This window comes from Chlamydotis macqueenii, chromosome 5 (assembly GCF_036417535.1).
Source record: "Chlamydotis macqueenii isolate bChlMac1 chromosome 5, bChlMac1.mat, whole genome shotgun sequence".
NCBI classification, from domain to species: domain Eukaryota; kingdom Metazoa; phylum Chordata; class Aves; order Otidiformes; family Otididae; genus Chlamydotis; species Chlamydotis macqueenii.
In genome coordinates this window covers 40,129,802-40,150,640 of record NC_141560.1, presented here as the reverse complement: position 1 = coordinate 40,150,640, position 20,839 = coordinate 40,129,802, and the positions used below count along the sequence as shown (strand labels likewise).

The window sequence follows — 20,839 nt, the reverse complement described above, 5'->3', positions numbered from 1 at the left end:
ACAGAGAAGCTTTGGTCTTATAAGTAAGTTCTTTTTAGAAAAAAAGTGCAGCACAGAGTATGCTGTGAGCAGCATCCACTCTGCTTTGTGTGAGCAAGAAGGCTCTGCAGAGAAAGGCTAAAGCCAGATGCATCAAGGGAGCCGTAGTTACAAGGAATTCACAGCTCAGTCTGCCTACAGGGAAATGGGAGATGGCTGTTAATGGAATACAAGAAAGATTTGGAGGTTTTGAATGTATACTCAGGCAGGGAAGAAACAGTTTTGAATACTTGCCTGGGATTCATCTTTCATCTTGACTAGCCTTTCAACACTTATTTCATGTAGAATATATTCACACTGCTCCCAAGAGGAGAGTTTTCCTGCTTTATTGTCTTCTATATAGATTAATGGATAAAAGAAATAATACAAAGAAAGGGAAGGAGATCACCACACACAACACTGGAGTGTGGTGAGCAGTAAGAGCTGCTGAGAAGGAAGAGAGAGTTTCCTAGAACAGCAGAGTGCTTAGGCCTGAAGGTTGTGAGAGGACAGGAGAAATGAGCGTGGAGCCCTGCAGGACAGAGAGGATTTTTTTTTTTTTTTATCAGGTCCAACCCTTCCTGGCACCTGTATTTGAATAATGCCCTCTTATCTAAAGTCACTTGAAATACAGAAGGAAAGGGGAGAGGAGTGCATTGAAAATAAGCAAACAAAAAAACCACAGGATATGCTTAGGTTTGCACTGGTCTTGTGAAGGGAATCTCCCTGCATTGGAGTTGAAATGCAGGGCACTTGTGATCCTTCCTTTTGACGGAAGCCAAGCCAGAGACACACTTGTGAAGTGTGCTCGATGAGCTCAGGCCACTAGCAGAGATGCAAAGGGATGAACTGGCTGCATCACCAAGTCCTCGATGAGGTCTTAGAAAGCTTACGCCATAACCTTGAGTGTCTCATCTGTGTTAACAGTGCTGTCCTCATGCTGCAGGTCACGCGCTCCTTTGGGAAAAACATTTTGTGACCAATTGAACAGTTTTGCCAACCCACTTGTAATTGAGCAAGATTATTTGCAGTTAAACAGCCTAAGAGCTTTCCCTGCACGTGCACCAGTGTGAGGTGGAACAGAGCTGATGGCGCATCATGATGAAGGTGGTGAGGTGCAGGCCCTCCATGAATAGGTTGCTCTGACCAAAAGCTTTAGGGGCAAAAGAACAGTAGTATCTGCTGAGAAATAAAAGAGCTAGAAACCTTTGTAGCATGCCTAGGAGGGTAGTGGAGAAGGCTTTCTCTGAGGGCAGGAACAGGACTGCTTGGTACCCTGCTGTACCTGATTAACCAACAGAGCATCCCTCACCTCCTTTGGTGGGGCAGTACTGCAACAGCTCTTCAACACACCTACAGTGACCCCTATTCCCTGCCTATACACAGAGAGGAGTACCTCTGGAGTACCACTGCTCTAAATCTGCTGCTGGAAAATGTAGTTTTGCTACTTTATGCCTTCCCTGCTCCTCTGAGCCGGCCAGTTGGTGCTAAACACCAGAAGGGTTTCAGAGGCAGCACTTACAGGCACAGGACACCACACAGCAACATCAGGAAGGGCCTTGGAAAACAAATTAATTATGCCTGCTCAGAAGATGGTGGAGTGAACAGGGTAAGCAGTGAAGAAACAGGTATTAGTCATGTTTCTTTTTATTCCTGGAATGCAATTTAGTGATGTAGAAAAGCTTTGATAGGGACTTGCAAGCCCCTTCCTTCCCAGAATGCTCAGCACTGTTGCACCCCACTGCAATGAAGACACAGATGGCATTTCTGGTGTGAGTGCTGCACTGGGTACTCCCAGCTACAGGCCACACTTAAGAGTCACCAGCAACACTTTGTGCACATGTGGCCTGTATCTGATTTCAGAAGGCACTTGGAATGCAGACACTCAGCCTAGCTCTCTGACACAGCCTCCATCTTAACATGCTGTGCAGCAAGGATGTGATTATAACCTGCTTGTATGCTCACCTGCTGACCTGACAGAACCCCGGGGAAGTAGTATCTCTGACACAGTTGTACACCTGAATGCTGTAAGTGGATCCCAGGATGGAAAGGCAGTTCCTGCATTCCTTTTCTAAGAATTTTTGAAAACCCGAGTGCGGTGTGTCTTTCCTGTGAAGCCCATCAGTAGCCACATCTAGTTTGTGAGGTCCTTCACCCTCTGTAGGCTCCCAATCTTGTCAGTGCTTCCTACACATGCTAGCTGCACGGTCTTGCCCAACCCAGGCCAGTTACCAGCAAGGAGCTGGAGGGAGTGAGGCTCCATAATTGTTCTCAAATACAGGTACAGGCTCCTGAAGTGTCAATTATCATGAGCTGGTGCTACAATTTTGCAGGTGAGGGCCCAGTTGTACCTCTGTATGCAAAAGCCCTGACGGGACAGGTGATCTCATATCCCAAAGAGGATGTGGTCTGTCCAGGCTTGGCTTGTCTCCTGCTACAGCTGCATAAACAAGCCTGCCATTCCAGACTGCTGACCAAATTCCAAGTTAGAGGTGTGGACTTGGTTATGAAACACTATGATAAATTAACAGGGACATTCAGCCTGGCTACTGGACTAGAAAAGGGGCTTTGTTCTATGGGTGCTGCGTTTTAGAGGGAACAGTGGCAGAGCAGTGGCACACCACCATCATCCAAAAAGGACAAAGTTCATCATGACCCAGGTCAAAGGACTGACAGTGTGAGTGGGGAGAGCAGCTGTTCCTTGGACTGCTTCCAACCATAGATTAGATTTAGAGACAGTTGATGCAGGGACCCAGACCAAAGCTACTCCCAACAAAGCCTCAGAACACCTATAGTGTCAGCTTCTCAACCCCAGCTACTTCATTCGGCCAGTCCACCCCGTTGCAGCAGCTGACTTGCTCATGTGGATGTAACCACAGCCAAGTGGTCACATGACCAAACTCAGATTAAGTTAGAGCAGCCTTTTGACAGCAAATTCAGCTAGCATGAGTCAGGCCCTTACTGCACATTACCAGCTTTTCAAAGCTTATAGCTAGATTTCTAAGAGGCTGAATATCGCCTGAGAACTTCATCAGCATTCAGCTTTTATTTACAAGATGTCCAAGATGTATACAGTAAGATTTGCTGAACCCGCTGAAGGAGGTTCAGAATTTCATGGGTAAAGCAGATGCAACAGCAGCACACAGTGACTCAACATGGTGACTGGTGCAACGATTTTGAAGTCATTTTATAGGCTGGCAGCTTTGTAGACCAGGCCTGAGGAGAATATTTTGTCAGTTATAGGAGAAGTGGTAGAGATCCTGTTTGACAGCCATGAGTAAGCCTGGAACTCCTCGGCTACCCCCAAGTCTTGAAGAAAACACCACACTGGGAATGGCATCTTTGGAGGATGGGTGGGGAGAAGGGATGGTTCTAAGCAGATGAGCATCTTGGAGACTCCAAATTCTGGTGTAGCAATCCTGACCAACTGGAAAGGAAAGGACACCAGAATTCAACATTACACAGAAAGTACTTTACACGGTTCTGCAAGATTATCATCACAGAAGCAGAAGGTCCATGGGGAAAAACCCTGACCATTTATTTCTACACACACTAGAGGCAAAGTGCTTATCAATACTTCACGAAACAGAAATTCTACACTGAATACTACAAAAGTGGGAAAACTGTCCATTTCTTATTAGGCAATAAAAGGTATGATAAATCAGTATTTAGAGTGCTTTCCTCATTATCAAGCTCCTAAGCCAAAAAAGGCGAGAAAAACTCACTGTCAAATTAACACAAATTCTTCTCATTATTCTGTCACTTAGTGACAATTCCAAAGAGAGGAGCTCACTATGTTTACAGAGACACTGTGAAACTTGGCTATACTATGAGGATTTAGAGGTTTTGCTTAATTTACTGTTACCTTTCCTCTCCCCACCCCAAATAAAATTAATTTTTAAAAAAAATCTCCGACTGTAGCCAAGTATATTCAAAATGAACCTAAGTGGTACAGACAGTTCACAACGAGTTATACTTACACAACAATGCTTCAGTCTGTCACCACACTGCCCACTTAAGCACCAAATAAACAGATAGAGTCTTTAGTCTCTATATAAAGTTATCTCCAAGTCTCCCGTTTACATGTTGTTTCTCTGAATTTCAAAATAAAGTGTTTTCTGCTCTACTTGAGACACACTATGAAAAGGATAATGGGACTTTTGCAGGACACAGCAGATAAAGCTGTTAAGCACTACACAAGAGTGATTTCAGTAGATGTGCATCCATAACATTATTTCTTAACTTTTATAGTATATTGCAGTATGTCTAAGGCCAAATTTCTTCTGAATTTTAAAGAATTAACAGCTTTACAGCTTCCAACAGCTGTAGCTAGGAAAGTACAAGTAGAGGGGAAAAAAAAAAAGTCAACCCACCTGCTGTAAGAAGTCCTTCCTCCTCGTTTACATGCACAGGCAGAATGGCATATTCATTGTGATGACCTTTGTACTGTTTCACACACTTTGCTGTTCTCAGGTCCCACAATTGTATCTGGAAGTTGAAGTACTTGTTTGAAAGAGGATGTATTAAAAAACCAGAGAGCATGTAATGGCTGATAAGTAAGTGGATCTAGCAAAGGACCAATATACGGGACTACCACCCAGTTCCATACTACCACCCAGAAAGAGCAGGCGTCCACCCTCGGCACTGGGATAAGCCTCTGTCAATGCCCAGATACTAAAAGGAAGACAATACCCTAAATGCAACAAAGCCATACCTTTCCAGCCATATCTGCTGCCATAAGATAATGTTCAGCCTCAAGAAGGCGAATAGACGTAACTGCTGAGTCGTGGAAGAGACGAACTGCTTTCCAGCTCTGGCCCTTTCTGTTGCGTTGACGCACATCAATGCTGAAAATTTCACCTGAACGGCAGCCATTGTACAACACTGGGGTCTGGAAGAATCCAAGAAAAAGCAGCATACTATGTAACATCTGAAAGGACCTTACAAGTTACACAGAGAGAAGCTATGTCAAGCTTTTGAGCTCTCTGGTGCAGCTGTCAAATTATTTTATTAACTTGGGCATTAAGAACCAGAATTTTTATTACAGATTGCAACATTTTTCAGACAACTCATTAGTTCCATTCAAACCTCAACTTTATCTGTAAAAGCTCAGCTAGGTAAGTAGGAACTTAGTCTAATGTAACAGCAAAACAAGAACTGGAATTCTCATATTCCAATTTCACCCTTCTCATTAAATCTTTATGAACAAGTCCATTAGTATTTTATAGGGGTTTTCTCCTTGATGGAGACAATACAGAGTGTTAACAAAATGAGGTCACTTGCCAAAACCAAAATAATTTTACAATGTATTATTACTGTGTTCTTTGTACTTCCTTTATTTCCTTTTTACCTCTGTATAACTAACAAAAATTGCCCCTGTTGGCACAGCATTTGAAATCAGTTCATTTTTTCTTGCTACTCAATTGTGTGCAAGCATCAGACCACATCAGGTCTGTTGTGGAACAGCTGTCCAGCAGTAATTGTAATCACAACCTTATGTACCACATGATGAGTAACTCCCATCACAAACAGAACAAAAAGCCCACCAAGGAGGCAGCACTCTGAAAAAATGAAGAGTATATGGTTCTTCTTACCTGTGTGGCAAACTGTTGTGCCAATACATCACTACTGGTTCCAAATGTCTGTCGATGCCCTGTCACTACGTTGGTCACAAGAACTCGTCGTGTCAGGCCTAAGGAAGACAGATTACGTTCGTTTAGCTGTAATGCAAGAAGTCTTTCCCACTCAGAGAGAAGGGGTTGCTAGCCTTGCAGATCACCTGTGCTGAAGCAGTTATCTGCTTGGGGATTCAGACACCAAGCACAGGACCAGGCAGTGGATATCTTGAAGCTGCATAGCATTCCAGGTCGATCTCCTAGGAGTAACACATAAAGCATCCATGAAATGTCAGGACAGGATGATAACTCAGAAAGCTTATCTGGATTTCCATACTTCTTTCAACATTTCAATCTGAAGCAGAGAAAATGTTACCCAATTAGCATTCCTGTGCTATTCAAGAGACAAGAACAAAACTGGGACTTCATGACTGTTAGCTGAAGACTTACAGTCTATACAGATAGATGACTGGGAGAGATTGTGAAATGTATTCAGTAGTCAGAGTGCTGACCATGGCAGGAAAAAGAAAAATACTACTTGCCTTACAGCACTAAGCAAGCCCCTGTTTTTTTGTTTTGTTGTTTTTTTTTTTTTGTTTGTTTGTTTTTTTTTTTTTTTTAAAGATGACTGGGCTAGAAACACAAAACATTTACTTTATACAGTAGAGATTAGCCAAAGCCTACCCTGTAAGTTTTTGGCCTGTCTATTTAAAAAAAAAAAAAAAAAAAAAAAAAAAAAAAAAAAGAAGGTTTGAGTAAGTAACAATGCCCTAGATTTGATCCTTACTCACATAGCTCCTGTACAAAGTCTACTAATTGACATAAATTTTAAGTTCTCAGTTTTCACTTCCTTTATGGCACATCCACCGTGATCATACATGTCAGGCAGCACAGGTGACATGTCTAAAACATGGTTTTAGACAGGGTAAATTCCACTTTGCTCCCAGCATCTACTTAGTAAGGTTCCCTCAAACCAACAATTTAAAAGAGTAAAGTAAGTAAAGAAACTTGGAAGTACTAAAACCAGTCAACAGAAAATACTAGACAGGAGGACTTTGGTTGACCTCAGGGCATCTGATTATGGTAAAGTGCTTAAAATGTTCTACAGGGTAACTGGGTAAGCTGGCATAACAGTCATCCATCTTCAGTGACTCTTCAAGCCCATGCTAACTCTATACATATTTTTTTTTTTTCCAATGGCTGCATAAATAGCATTACATTAAAAATCCAAAATAGGTCCATAACTCATCTATGACAGATTTCCTCTGTATAAACTTAACCGATCATGTCCAAACGAAAACTGGGTTAGAGGACTGTACTGTGTAACTTAGAGCAGCATGGTTCTGGCATCCATCAAGAAAGTCCAATTAATAAAGTCCTGCCCCCAAGAACATTGAACAAACAAATATATAAAGATACAGCTACAGCCATCAGGCTTAAGACATAGGATTCTCCAAATCTATCATGCTTACACACAACTGAGCATGAACTTGTACAAGGAGCTATGGGCTGAGACATTTACCAGCTTTCCACCTTTGATTAATCCACTCAGCATACCTGAGTACCTGCTATGAGAAGGGATTCTGCAGTCATTCTAGATAATCTATAAGGAAATTTGAGTATTTCCTGTGTGCGGCTTCAAAGTATTAGTCACAGGCCAAGCTACTCATGAAAAATCTCAAATGTTTACTTTAGGAGTGAGGTGTGCTCCTGCCAAAGTCAAGTACTACATCAGCAGCAGCTAAAAATAAACCAGTGCTTTGAATACTGCTTGTTAATTAATTCTTAAGGTAAGTTCTTTCATCTGTTCACTTCCTAAACTGTTACAGAGTTGCTAAGTTTTACAAGAACACAACGGTCTTATCAGCTATGAAGAAAAGTATGGAAATAATCTTCCCTTTGTGCTCTTTTCATACCATAGCTGCTATCGAAAATTGGAGGAAAAACAAAACAAAACAAAAACAAACAAAAACCAACAAAACCACCCTACCTGGGTTAGTGCTGCTGAACAATGATGCTGGAAGTAGACTGGCACAGCCTGGTGTTTCTGCAATTCCCATCAGACACAGCTTGCTGAAGTGAGTTAAGGAAAACAAAGATTTTTTCCCTAGAATGTAACAGGCTGCCTAACATTTATAACTGGGAAAAGCAAAATGCTCTGACACAGCCACAGCTCACAATACTTTCCCTTTGAGACCTTTGATGTGCCTTACAGTTTGCAATTAAGTCTTGACTTTTCATTTCTTTCATAGGAAAGAGCTAGAAAGAACTCAAATTCTTGCTTGTGCATTTTCACTACCAAAAAGGCATCTTTCTAGTAAGAGAAAAAAAACACACGGCCTATATGGATCATTCTTCTCATCTTTACATGCTGTTGACACTGCATCAATATAGATCTGTTTTTCATGGAGATAAGTTAGAGAAAGGAGTGCACACGCTGGGGAAGCAGGGAACACTCACTTTAGATTACATTAAAATACTTTCTAAAGATGATACGAGGTATAGATAGGATTCAAAAGCTGCATTTCAAGTTCAGTGGGGTAAATCTGTAACATGACTAAAGGAAAGCACAAATAACCAAACCAGACAATCCCCAACTCGTAACCAGCTGTGAGCAAGCCTGATGAACTCCTGCCACCTTCTGGATCAGTCCTGAATTGCTTGGCTTTTCCCATGAGCCATTATGCACATTTGTATATAATTTCCTCTTTTGGCACTTTAATAACACATCTGTTGCATGCTATCTCCCACGTTAAAATCCCCTTTTCTTCCTCTCTTCTGGGCTCTGCACTGTCCATTACTGCTTCCTCTACTATACCATCAACCTTCCTCCTCTTCTGAGACAGATCTGCCAAACAAGCTCTGAAAGTTGCAGAGCACGATGCTGATGAATTGCTACCATTCTCCTCTTGCCCCAACAAATATGGGGATGGTTTACAACAGAAACCAACCAAACCATTTTCAAACAGGTCCACTTTGAAGAGAAACCCTCTCTCTTGTTCTTTTGCTCCAGCCAGTTTCTAAACATCAGATCATTTTAGATACAGCACCTACACTATTAATGAGGTGGGAAGTCTCCAGGGCAGGAAACACAGTATTTCACCTACTATTACCCTGAACAATTCTACGTGTATCTATAACACAACCGTACATTTGTCCCACTAGCTCCACTGTCTTCCAATTCTTGTAACTTTCTCTGTTTACCAGAAAACATAAGTTTCTGGGGCAACTACATGAGAGGTCTTCCTGGAAGTTACTGGTTCTGTGCATCATGATGCAGACTTGTGAAAGCGGAACTGAAATTTTGCTTTTTTCAAAAGGATATAAAACATGAGAATCTGGATGAGTCAACGATGCCCAGCACACAGAATTCACCTTTAGACACAAGAAGACATACTATTTTTGTGATCTCTTATTCAATTAATGAAAGAATATTTCCATGCAAAGATGATGTAAAAAAATGTGCTGCGCGCACTCCCTTAGCCCACTAAATAGCCCAGTAATGGGACATGAGCATTTTAACTACATACTCCTCTTAACTACAGGAGACAGAGCAGCATTGAGAAGTCTGCCCAAACACGGACTGAGGCACCAAGCATATCTTACTATTTAAGAGATCATCCTTAAAAGAATCTGGGTGTGAAGAGATTATGAAAGCCTGTTTTAAAAGTGCTTCTTGTTTGAGGATAAATACATTTTCCCAGAATTATTTTTGAGAAAGAAGCATGCAAATCTTTGTAGTTTTGTCAGCTATGGCCAAGTCCAACTCTGAAGTAAGCACCATCCTTGGAAGCCGGTACCTCTACACAGTCTTCTGTTCCAATTGTAACATAACATTCCTGAGAACTAACACTGGTACTGAGGACTTTCAGAGAAAAGTTTACTGTGATTGTGTGTTTATCCAAGCTTCACATCGCTAGATTCTTCCATTCTCTCCTCCCCTTCCCCAACCCTCATGCATTTCCACCTATACCTGCCAAGAACAGCGTTCTGAGAATGTAACAACAGAAGGAAGCAGGAACAAAACACAGTACTTTGCGGTTTGTGAAGTAGAGGTTGTCATACATCTCCACAGTGAGAGATTCCTTCCTCAAACCACTGAGGTTGATGATACCATATTTACATCCTCCATGCTCTACATCGTTCACAGTGAATATCCGTTCACAAGCAACATCTGCCTGTAAAATAAAAACTTACTGGTCATACTTACTAGCAACTTAAAGGAAAAAACAGCTTGAGGGAGCTGCATTAGGTCTAAAATGAAATAACACATTAATTCTGATCCCTTTAACACTATCCACTTTCCATTCATCTCTAAAAGCGGTGGCCAACTTCTTTTTTCATACGTGCACAGAAAAAACATGAGTAAGAAAAGGATTTAGTCCTTAAGTAACAGCAAATACTCTTTCTAATTATATCAGTTCTAGATACTTGCTCTAGCCGATTAGTAAGCACAGACTGGTATTGGTAGGGGACCCAAACCAAAAATTTAAACCTTATCAAAAGTCAATGTGGAATTCTCCTGCTGTTGGATCACAGCAAAAAGGCTGGTGCTACATTTCAACTTTTCTTTATGACACTAAGTTTCTGACTCCCTTCTGGCTTCAGCTACCCACGCAGTGCTCTGTTTACAAGGCCAGGAGCTGGTCCTGGGGAGCTTCCTACGCAGACTATGAAAGATATTTGCTCCAGAGACCTGTCCTGCACATGCAGTACCATCAACACCAGTAGAAACTGCCTTCAGATCATGGTATGTAAAATGATTACTGATGTTTACATAGATTCCCTGGACCACAGACTTTGCCATTCCCAAAATTATTGTCTTCCATTTTCTTCTTCTTTCTCTTAATCCTCTCCACTCCCCCTCCCAGCCCCAAACTATTTATCTGCTCAACTCTTGTTTATTTCCAAGAAAACAAGTTGATAAGCTTTAACCAAAAAAATATCTGTATCTATCACTTTCATAGTCAACCTTTTCATAATTTTCCTTTCTAGGGAAGGAATAGCCTCTTCCTACCTGTTTAAAACTACTGAGCACAGACTGCAAAAACTGACACAATAGGAATAATGCATCTTCGAAAGCAAAATTTGACCTATTGGATTTGATTACAAGATCTTGAATTTTAATTGAAGATGGGATCTCTTGATCCTAAACACTTAACAGTTCTCATAACATACCACAATTATTTTAAAATTGTTGGTTCCAGTAACTGAGGAATCTGGACTGTGAATTTCTATCTTCCTCCTCTGCATGCAGTTCACTTTTAGTTCATGGACCAGCCTGTAGAAGCAGGTGAGGGGGCAAGGGAGAGAGAAGAATTCAGGTAAGCCTAGGTTTAATGCCAATGAAAAGAATTCTGGATAGAATATCCAGAACTGCTTCTCAATCACAGAAAAAATGCCCGAACGACTAGCATGCTGCAAGTTCACTTATATAAGCCATGAAGACATGCATCTTCCACATTCATGAAATTTCATCCATCAGCACTTCTTCAGTAGCAGAAGCAACAACACAGCAAGTCACTAATTTGCCTTCTGTGCTGTTACTGAATCTGAGCTATCTTAGCTATTCTAATAGCGGCCAGGGTGAACAGTCACATCAGCTGAAGAGCACTCATCCAGAGAAAAGCTGCACTGCATTCATAACGCACAATGTGTCAAAACAGCATATATATTAAAAAAGGGGGAAGCTTTAAACTCCATTTATCTGAAATCAGGAGATCTCTTCATTTGAATTCTCACCACTTTACAGTAATCTGATTATAAAAGAAGACAACTATTTTAATTGTAAGTAATATGCTCCTCTTCATCTTAAGTGGAATAGTAAGAAATGCAAAATACTTGACAGGAACTTGGTATTGCAAAGAGAAGACAAATCAAATGACTGTACCTGCAGTAACTTGTGGAGCTGAGCAAACCCAGCTGCCGTTTCTGTAACAGCACAGACGAGTTCAGTCCAGCCCTTGATGTTTTCTGGAAAAGAGTAACATGAAAGTGTACTCAGTTATCTGCTTGTTTACTATTCAAACATGGCTATGGATCTTAGATATCTGGGATATTTAGATAACTTTTCCCTCTAGCCTACAAACATTAAAATTTTCTGAACATATATAAAAGACATTCCAGCACTATCTCCCTGGTCTACTACAGTAAGCAGACAAGAAAATATTCCTGTGATATGTAGAGTGCTTCTATAAATACAAAACTGGAGGGAAAAAAACCAAAACCAACAGCCATTGTTTCCACTTTATATAATCTGCAGTACCATCTTGAGGTGTGAAGTCACTTTCTGGTTTCACTATAAAACCTTAAATTCTTATTATATAGCAAAATTTTCTATCATAACATGACTGCTATTAACTATGCAGTTTTACTGCTGCACTGAACTACTTTTCCATTCATTATTTTAAAAAAAATTTCACACAAACACTTTCTGGTGACATCAAAGGATAGAGTACTTTGCAGAGTTACAGAGTAAGAAATATTTTTGATAATGCTCAGCCAAACCAAGTATTTAAGAGTCAAAACATTCTTATTTGGGAGCTTAATTCAGATGTCTGATTCAATAGCCAGATTTTGAGAAGAGTCGTATATCCACAGTTCCCATTAATAGCAATATGGCCAGCAGCTTTTCAGTATCTATGAAACCTGAACTGCTCAAGGAAATAGCTAAAACAACCAAAAAACCCCACCAACAACAAAACCCAAAACAAAAGCAACAGCAGTGCTTCCACAGTGAAGACTGAAGAGCTCAATAGCTGGTTGAAGTGAGAACTTCATTACCTAAAGAGAAAAATACTGCTTGCTTCTTCCAAATGACAGCATATTTAAGCCAAGCTGTGATTTGTAAAGCTGTAAGACATAGCTTTCAGGTAATTAAAAAACATCCACGTTGGGTATTCTACCCAGATTACAGATATGCAGCATCAGCATTAACTCTGCTCTAACACTTTATGACAGAAAGCACACAGGCTTTCCCGGTATAAACGTAAGGCCCACCTTGATTTTACCTGTCCAAAAAAATTCTTCATGAAAAAGCTGTTTTGACAAAACAGCGTTAGTATTGTTTCTTCAGGGTCCAGGAATATGATCAATACATTTATTAAACATGAGGAAAACTTAAAAATCAAGACCTCACTTCGCCAATTCAAGGCGGGCATTTGAAACCTCCTGACTCAAGTGTAACTGTTGGACAATCTGCGATTCTGAGCACAGTTCCTATCTCTTTACAAGTTCTTTGTTTGTGATGGCTTGCTTTCATTCCTATGTGGAACAGCCAAACAAAAGGCTTCAAGGACTACAAGTTCTCAGCAAAAAGAAATTTTCATTTCTTCAGACAGCTGAGGGAAATGTACCACAGTCAGAACTGAAAGGCTTTATCTTACCATCTGTCCTGGGCCAGAGCACAATAAAGCCTAACTGCAACCTTTTTCAGAATGTACCTTCTTTCGTTTTTCTTCCTCTTCCAAGAGTCTCAGTCTTTTGCATTCCATTGCCTTGTACTGAATGCTCTCCTTGGTGAGTGGGTTGTAGTTATTATGTCCAGGCAGCAGGCGAAAATAGCGGTTCTTTTCTGAGTCATAGTAAAATCCTGGCAGTTCTTATGAGAGAGGGGAAAAAAAAAAAAAAAAAAGAAAGAAAGAAAAAAAAAAAAGTGGCAAAACCCAGGCAAAATCTGATGGATAACTAAGTTTGTCTGCTCTTTGACAACCTGTATCTTCACGAGAATGTCAGAGTCACAAGACTCAAAGCACTCTTGCTCCCAGCAGGTCCCAAGCATGATATACAGACTAGGAATAGACGACAGCCACTTAAAGGAAAAAAACATTATTTATAGTTTTCAAATGCAGCACCGTTACATAGGTACAGAAAGGATGTCACCACTGACTAAGATGAAATGCAGACAGATCAGAGAGGAAAGGTTTTGCTGCACAGCAAAAGTGAACTTTCTTCATAAATCAATCATGAGGGGACACTCCAGTTAAAAGGCCAGGTAGGGCAGCCTCAAACAAACAAACAAATTGACAACGACGTATCACCCAAACCAAAGTGATTCACTTCCCAGAACAAGCCACTTTTTCCTCAACACATAGGAAAGATTTAGATACAATCAAGAATACATTTGGACAATACACAAGAGGCTCTTTGCAAATATAAACTGTGATGAGAGAAACATTCAATTTTAGTGCTTCACTGCTCAGGTAAAATCACAGCTAAAATACTTTGGCAGATTCATGATGGTACAGTCTCAAGACAAAGGATTTTATTATGAAGATGTCACTGTTAATGTCTTCATTTCAAGAGTTTTTATTTAAACCTTTATCTACTATCAGAAATTACATTTGGATAATCTCTTTTTGCTGCTGCTTGTCAGCATCTTTTAGGTTTCAGCTTAGCAACAAGTGACCAAGTTTTATTCAGGTCAGCAAAAACATAGTTAGTGAATGAATCAGTAGGGTTCATAAAAGCACACTGCATTTCATATACAGAATCTAATTACACAGCAAAAAAAACGTTTTGCAGGAAACATCTCCTAACATGCTCACAACCTCTCAAGCACAAAAGGATGATATACAAAAAAGGTCTCTCTAAACTATGGCTTTGTCTGTTGTTAAGAGGTTATAGTCAGTGGTGTTTCAGGACTCTCCTCTTGTGGAGAAACACATGTGCCCACACGCTTAGCTATTGCTAGGGTTGTTTAATGAGTCAAGAAACCAGAATGCAAAGGGGACATCTTCCTCAATAACACTGCTGCTGCATCAAGTCTGGTTTCACCAGTCAATTCCATTATAATGATCAAACATTCAGCCAGATCTCAGAGACTACAAAATACACTGAAAGCATAAAGAGAGAGTTTTCCCACCCCCCTCCACCCATGGTGGATCATTGTGTCCTTTAAATGACTGAATAACTGGATGCAAGTTATTTTTTTTTAATATGCTCTCTTATTTTCTTTGCTCATTTAATGTTTCTATTGAAAGATGTATTTTATAACATCTTCAGCATATATGAGAAAAGGAACAAAGTTCATTTTCTTCCCAAAGCAACATTTCTGGAGGGAGAAACAAAATTCTATTTTTTCAGTTTATATCAGCTTGGCAAAGCACTCAAGTTTTCAATCATGAGAAGCACTTGTGGGCATGAAAGTGCATTTGGCCCTGTTCTCTAGACCCTCACCTGCTACATCTTTTTATATCACCCAATGTTACTTTTCTCTACAAACTTTACTGGTTATAGCCTTCCTGTAACACCATACTATTAATGCAGCTACTACTATTTTTTTTTCATATAGTCAGCAAATAGACACTGGCTTTTGATGCATACACACAGTCTCTTACCTGGTACCACAGAGTTTTGTGTTGAACTGGACGAAGAAGGATCTCCACTGCTGCTGGGGCCTGTGGTTCCTCCTGTTCAGGTCTGAAAAAATAGCACTGCCTTCAAGAAAGGTTCACAATTGTCCTACACATCTTTCCTAGAAACAATCTAAGAAAGCAGCTTGTTACTGACATTAATGGAATACAATTCTGCAGGGCTGTGATAAGCACACCATGCATATCACCATACACTAAACTATGAAAATGGAACAGTAAAGATACTCAGCTTAAAAACCTCTCAAGAACATTAGAGATTCCAACACCTTAAAAGTCTTAATTACTTGCTAAAACATTAGAGGTTGCTGCTGATTCTGCAAGTGCCTTTAACTTCTTTCAGCAAAATATTAATTCTAGGCATTTTACCATATCCCCTGATTAAAAGAATAACCCAACATTGAAAGCATGTAAGTCTTCACAGCATAAAGTGATAGATAGTGTGGGTAAAACAGGTCAAAAATATTCTGCCATTCTCTTAATGATAAAAATTTCATTGATGAGGTTCAGAAACATGCAAAACAAACAAAAGTTTAATGAAAACTCCAAAAGAGAAAAGTCTCTGCTTTAGTAACAAACATTGCAGTTGACAGGGTAACTGCAGCTTTCTTCTTTTTGAAGTAATTTAAATAAGCACATTCAATACTGATGAGCAAAATTCCACTGGAATGTTCTGAATCAGTCGTACAATTCTCCCTTTTTAAGACAAGTCTTATTACATGTCATCCTAAAAGCATTAGGCCAAGATGTTTTGCAAGAGTCACAATTTATTGGAAACAAAATGACAAAGAAATTCTAGTTTAAATACCAGTTCTATTGCTGCTTGACTGAACAACTTTGAAAATAGTTAAAGAACATAACCAATCTACAAGGGGAAGAAAACCCCACACCAAACCCAAGCACTTAAATTTAAAGATTTTAACAAAAACCTTCTAATTCTATATTCACTGCATTAGAGTCCCTTTGCATTTCTAACTTTTCCTACACAAATACAACAGGACAACTAATACATAAGGGTATGTATCTCTTTCTCTAAAAAGATATCTAAAAAAAATGCTTAGAGCATTAAAGCAAACCATTGGCCTCTTTGACTCCTGCAAGAGGCACTAAAGAAAGAACAAGGGAAAGAAAAAGAACCATAAAAATAGCTCAAACACAGGGAAATATGAGTTCTAAAGTTTAAAATGTACTTTTCTGAAAGAATCAGCTTTCAAGGCCGTGGATTATTCCAGAGATCTTGTTTCAGTTTCCTGATCTCCTAGACGTGGCATTATTACCACATTAATTAACATGCTTTCAAACTTTCTGTAAGACCCTTTAATGACAGTTTTTATACTAGCAGACGCCAAAGCATACAATAAACAGGCAGGTGGAATGAAATACTTGAAAATGTTTTTCTTCCCTGAACTATCTCTGCACATTGATGAATAGTTTATGGATTATGAGGCACACCTGAAAGGACTAGCTCATGGAATCACACCTCAGTTTAAAAATCAATATACAGTTGTGAACATATGATAAATTTCTAGAAATCAATGCAATTTCACTCCCACTAGGGATGACAGATATACCAGAAGCACTGTCCACTAGATTTTTGATTGCAACCCTTGAAGTTCTAGGTAGCCACTATTCTGCAGATTTAATTAGGCATAATAGCCAACGCTAATGACTTAACCCATGCTAAGCACAAACTGCATATACTTGCCTTTCAGTACAGTTACTGTGATTGGGTCTTCTGTACCGATGGGGACGGTAGCTGTGCTTACGATTGCTCCATCCATGCTTTTCTTTGCCTCTCCTGTAGCTTCTCTTCATTTCTACCTATAAAGCAAACATACACATGTACTTCAATGCTACTTGCCTGAACGGTCCAACATACAACACAGTCTCCTAATACAGCCTCTTGTCAACCAGTTTCAAATAGCTTTGCAAAGGCCTAAAGATCAAAACCAAGCAGGCACATTGAAGAAAATAAGTTACGTTTAAGGAGAAGCACTTTCAAATCCAAACGGTATCAGATCTTAAAATTAAGAGACAGGCAGAACAGCACCATCGGGCGACTGCAGCGAGCACGGTACGGCCGGGGGCCACCCCTCGCATGCAGCACTTCGCCGAGATCCTCTCTTGCTCGGTTCTCATGCGCGCAGGGCGGAGGAGCCCTGCAGCCCCGAAGGCGGCAGTTGGCAAGCGCCGGCTCTCCAGCGCAACGCGCTTCCTTCCCAGCAGCGGGGCTCCCTCAGCGCGGGGACAAACCGAAGCCACCAACGGCGGCCTGCCCGCCGCCGCCGCGGGCCTGCCTCCCGCCCCGGGCCCGGGCACCGCGCTGCTCCCGCGGGGACACAGCGGTTCGAGCAGGCGGCCGGTGCGGGCCTCTCCTCCAGCCGGCAGCCAGGCCGGACCGGCGGGCCGACGCCCCCGGCCGCGGTGTTGTCAGCAACCAGGCCCTGCTGACCTTCCTTACCTCCGCCGGGCCGAGACCAGCCCCACGGCTCACCCTGCCCCGCCGCGCCAAAGCAAAAAGCCCCTGAGGCGGAGGCACAACCCCCTCCACTTCCCCCAGGCCGCCCGTCCCCCACCTACACCGACCCCCCGCGCCGCGCCGTACCGTACCGTACCGTACCGTGCCGTGCCGTGCCGTGCCGTGCCGTGCCGTGCCGTGCCGTGCCGTGCCGTGCCGTGCCGTGCCGTGCCGTGCCGTGCCGTGCCGTGCCGCTCCCACCGCGCCGCGCCGCGCCGCACCGTGCCGTGCCGTGCCGCTCCCACCGTGCCGCCAAGGCTCCGCCCACGCCCCGACGGGCGCGCCTGATTGGCCCTCACCCGCGCCTGTCGCTTGGCGGACGGCTCGCTCACTAAAGAGGAGGCCAAGGCGGCGCGTGCGCTGCGGGGAGGAGTCTGTGGCCTGTCCGTGACGGGCGGGAGAGCGGCGCGGCGCGGCGCGAGTGTTTCCCGCAGGAATTGGTGTGGGGGGCGGTGGATTTGCAGGGAGGCAGAGGTGTGTGTTTGTGAGGGATGGGGTCGCTGAAAGGGTACCGCTGCTTCCATCTCTGGGTCCCTGCTCGGTTGGAGGCCGTGCTTTGGGGAGCTAGAAGCCGTTACAGCCTTGCTAAATTTCTCGAGAATTTAGAAAAGAGAGTGGCGGCTCTAAAGCGACCCTCCCTGCTGAGGCCTCTTGGTGCTTAGATGTTTTTTGAGCCTTCTGCTGCTGGGCAGCAAGCGGTTAGGTGGGTGACAGTGAGGCCCTAGTATGAGGACAGCTTTGGGAAGCATATACAGCAAATGGGCAAGGTGGGAGAAAAAACTGGGGGCTGCAGTGGCCACTGACAGGAGAGTTAGAAAAGAGGAGATTTAGAAAAATAAAAGACTAGTCAGAATAATAAAATTATCAGATATATATCCTAGCAGGAACCCTGCCTAACAATTTAATTCTTGTATGAAAATACAAATTACTAACCTTGAGAGAAAGAACAGTAGAGTCATAAACTTAACATAACGAGATACTTTCAGGATGCTCTGGCAGGAGCAGAGATAAGTTAGATGGGAACATCCTGAGGGGGTACAGACACACTGGCTGAAACCAAGATAAAGGGACTTAAGAAGTTCAGAACTAACTGATAGGGTGAAATAACCAAGGAAATTCGGAACCAGCAAAGATAAGTCCTCAAGAAACCACCCTGGCAGCAAGAACAAAGCAGGACAAAGGTCTGAACCCACGCAGCTGGACATGGTGATAAGGAGGAGAGAACGACCACCAGAGAGACTGTGACTCCTGAGCACAGACACGAGATGGATGCAGAGACCGGGGAATAACCTGTCGTGGGTGGAAAACTTATGATAATGATTTCTCAGAAACCTGATTAGTATATAACCAAGTCCGCAGGAATTCTATGAATATGTATGTCTATGATGCGTAAATACTGTACCTGTTCCTTACCACGTTGTACATGTTTGGAGGAGCGATCCCCCGTGTGCCTGGTGCTGTAATAAAGAATACCTGCTTAATAGTTACATGGACTATTAAGTTTCTTTTATTTTAGATTTTTCGGCTTCAAGAGTCAGCAAAAGCTGAAAGAGTGACAGAAGGACGCAGTGGTAACTACCATCCCTTCGCTGTTGTTGTAAGAAAACCCCTTCACTTCTTCATTTTTTGTTAAAGGCGTCCTTCAGCTGGTTTTGTATAGTGGCCTTCCTCCTCCCCTTCCCATTTGTGCGGCATCTAGGAGTTAAAAAATTGAAAACTGTGGTAAAAATGTTTATCCATCTCCTGGATGATCAAGGTTACAGTAAAACATGAGTTCACAAAACAATTGTGGAAAAACAGGGCTTTAGCCTTTGCCCTTCCAAAAAGTTAGGTTTTGGGTTTGGTTTTTTTTTTGTCACTTTAATAATTTTAAATAAGAAAATGCCAGTACTGGGAAAATAGGCAGTGTATTTTCACTTGTACTTTTGAATGTCTAAAGGAGGGTGATTTTGGGGAGATGCTCTTTTGTTCTGTCTCTCACTCACTTGATCTGTGTTTTAAGTTCAAAATGCATAATGTTAAAAATAGCCCAGAATGCCTTTAAGAATATGAACAGCTGGAGAATTCACCTGCAGCTTGTATAGTTTGTGAGTTCTATTTATCTTTACAAGGCAGAGCACCAGCATGGCCTAATTCTAAGGCATTTTTCATTGATTAAGCCTGTTTCTCATAGTGGTTTAGTGATACTGATCTTTAGCTTCTACAAGGTAATCTTGAATTTTAATACAGTAACAGGAGAAGAGTAAAAGTTCTATAGAAAGCTGCATCAACAGCCCTTTCTGTTGTCTAATTGGTGTAGACAATTCAAAATGATGGTTTATATGGTATTGGTTCTTGATGCCAATACACCTACGGGCAGGTTTCTAGGCAATGTTTTGTTTGTTTTTTTTTTCTGTTGTTTGCTGGCTTGTGGGTACTAATTCAGAAAGTCTAATGTTTTACAAATAATGTTATACTCAGTTGCTTTTGTTGATTTTGCTTCATCTTTTTAATTTCTGATGCCAGTGAGCAATGTTTTAGGTTCTGTGACCAATATGCTGTTTGGAAGCTGTGAGTTTTACTCCACGGAATTAGAATTACCATCAGGTAAGAAGTATGTCAGATGATTTGTTTTCTCACTTGTATTGCATATACTTACCATGGAAATTCATAGACAAGAATAGACTGGAAGATATTTCAGAAATCACTGGTTTTCTGTGTATATATGCATGTATTGAAATAAAACGTACAAATATATGAATAAAATACACACACCACCCTTACATTGTTCCTTAGCAATTGTTTGTCTAACCTCTTCTTAAAGTCTTTTGGTTTGGTTTATTCTGATTATTTTATTATATCTCTCACTGAAAGATTTTCTGATGTGTTACCTGAATGCTTATGGCTGCAATTTAAAACCATTACTGCTGTTCCTTCTGCGGATGCAGAAAACAATTTATTACCTTGCTCTCTGCAACCCTTGAAAATTGGTAATGCTGTCCCACTTGAGTCTTTTTCTCTGGATTAAAGAAAGGCTAAAGAATGCCAATTCACTCGGATATGACAGATGACAATTTTCAGCTTTACTCATTCTTGCTTCCCTTTTGGACCCTTTCCATGGTGAACACATTTTTTCCTTGAAATATATTCCCAAAAACTGGACATACCACTGCTCATCTGAGGCCTTCCTAGTGCTGAGTGTGTTTTGCAGAATGTCCTCACATTTGCAAGTTGTATGTTTTACGGATGCACAACAGTGTTAACTTTCACGAAGCTTATGATGAAAAGGAATGTGGAATTGGCTGTGCTTTGGCTGGTTGCGATTGAATGCTGCTCTT

At 41.5% G+C, this 20,839-nt stretch overlaps 1 protein-coding gene across 1 annotated transcript; it reads right to left on the bottom strand.

Annotated features, from left to right (window-relative positions):
* Positions 1 to 3,049: 3,049 nt before the first annotated feature.
* DCAF4 (DDB1 and CUL4 associated factor 4) lies at positions 3,050 to 15,052 on the bottom strand. The gene is made up of 12 exons (XM_010123974.2): positions 14,972 to 15,052; positions 13,076 to 13,233; positions 11,524 to 11,606; positions 10,812 to 10,914; positions 9,668 to 9,811; positions 8,931 to 9,008; positions 7,624 to 7,702; positions 5,798 to 5,893; positions 5,613 to 5,710; positions 4,733 to 4,909; positions 4,392 to 4,506; positions 3,050 to 3,445 (listed from the first exon to the last, which is right to left on the bottom strand). The coding sequence occupies exons 2-12, from the start codon at positions 13,124 to 13,126 to the stop codon at positions 3,252 to 3,254; spliced, it is 1,218 nt and encodes a 405-aa protein (XP_010122276.2). The 5' UTR covers positions 13,127 to 13,233; positions 14,972 to 15,052; the 3' UTR covers positions 3,050 to 3,251.
* Positions 15,053 to 20,839: the final 5,787 nt, after the last annotated feature.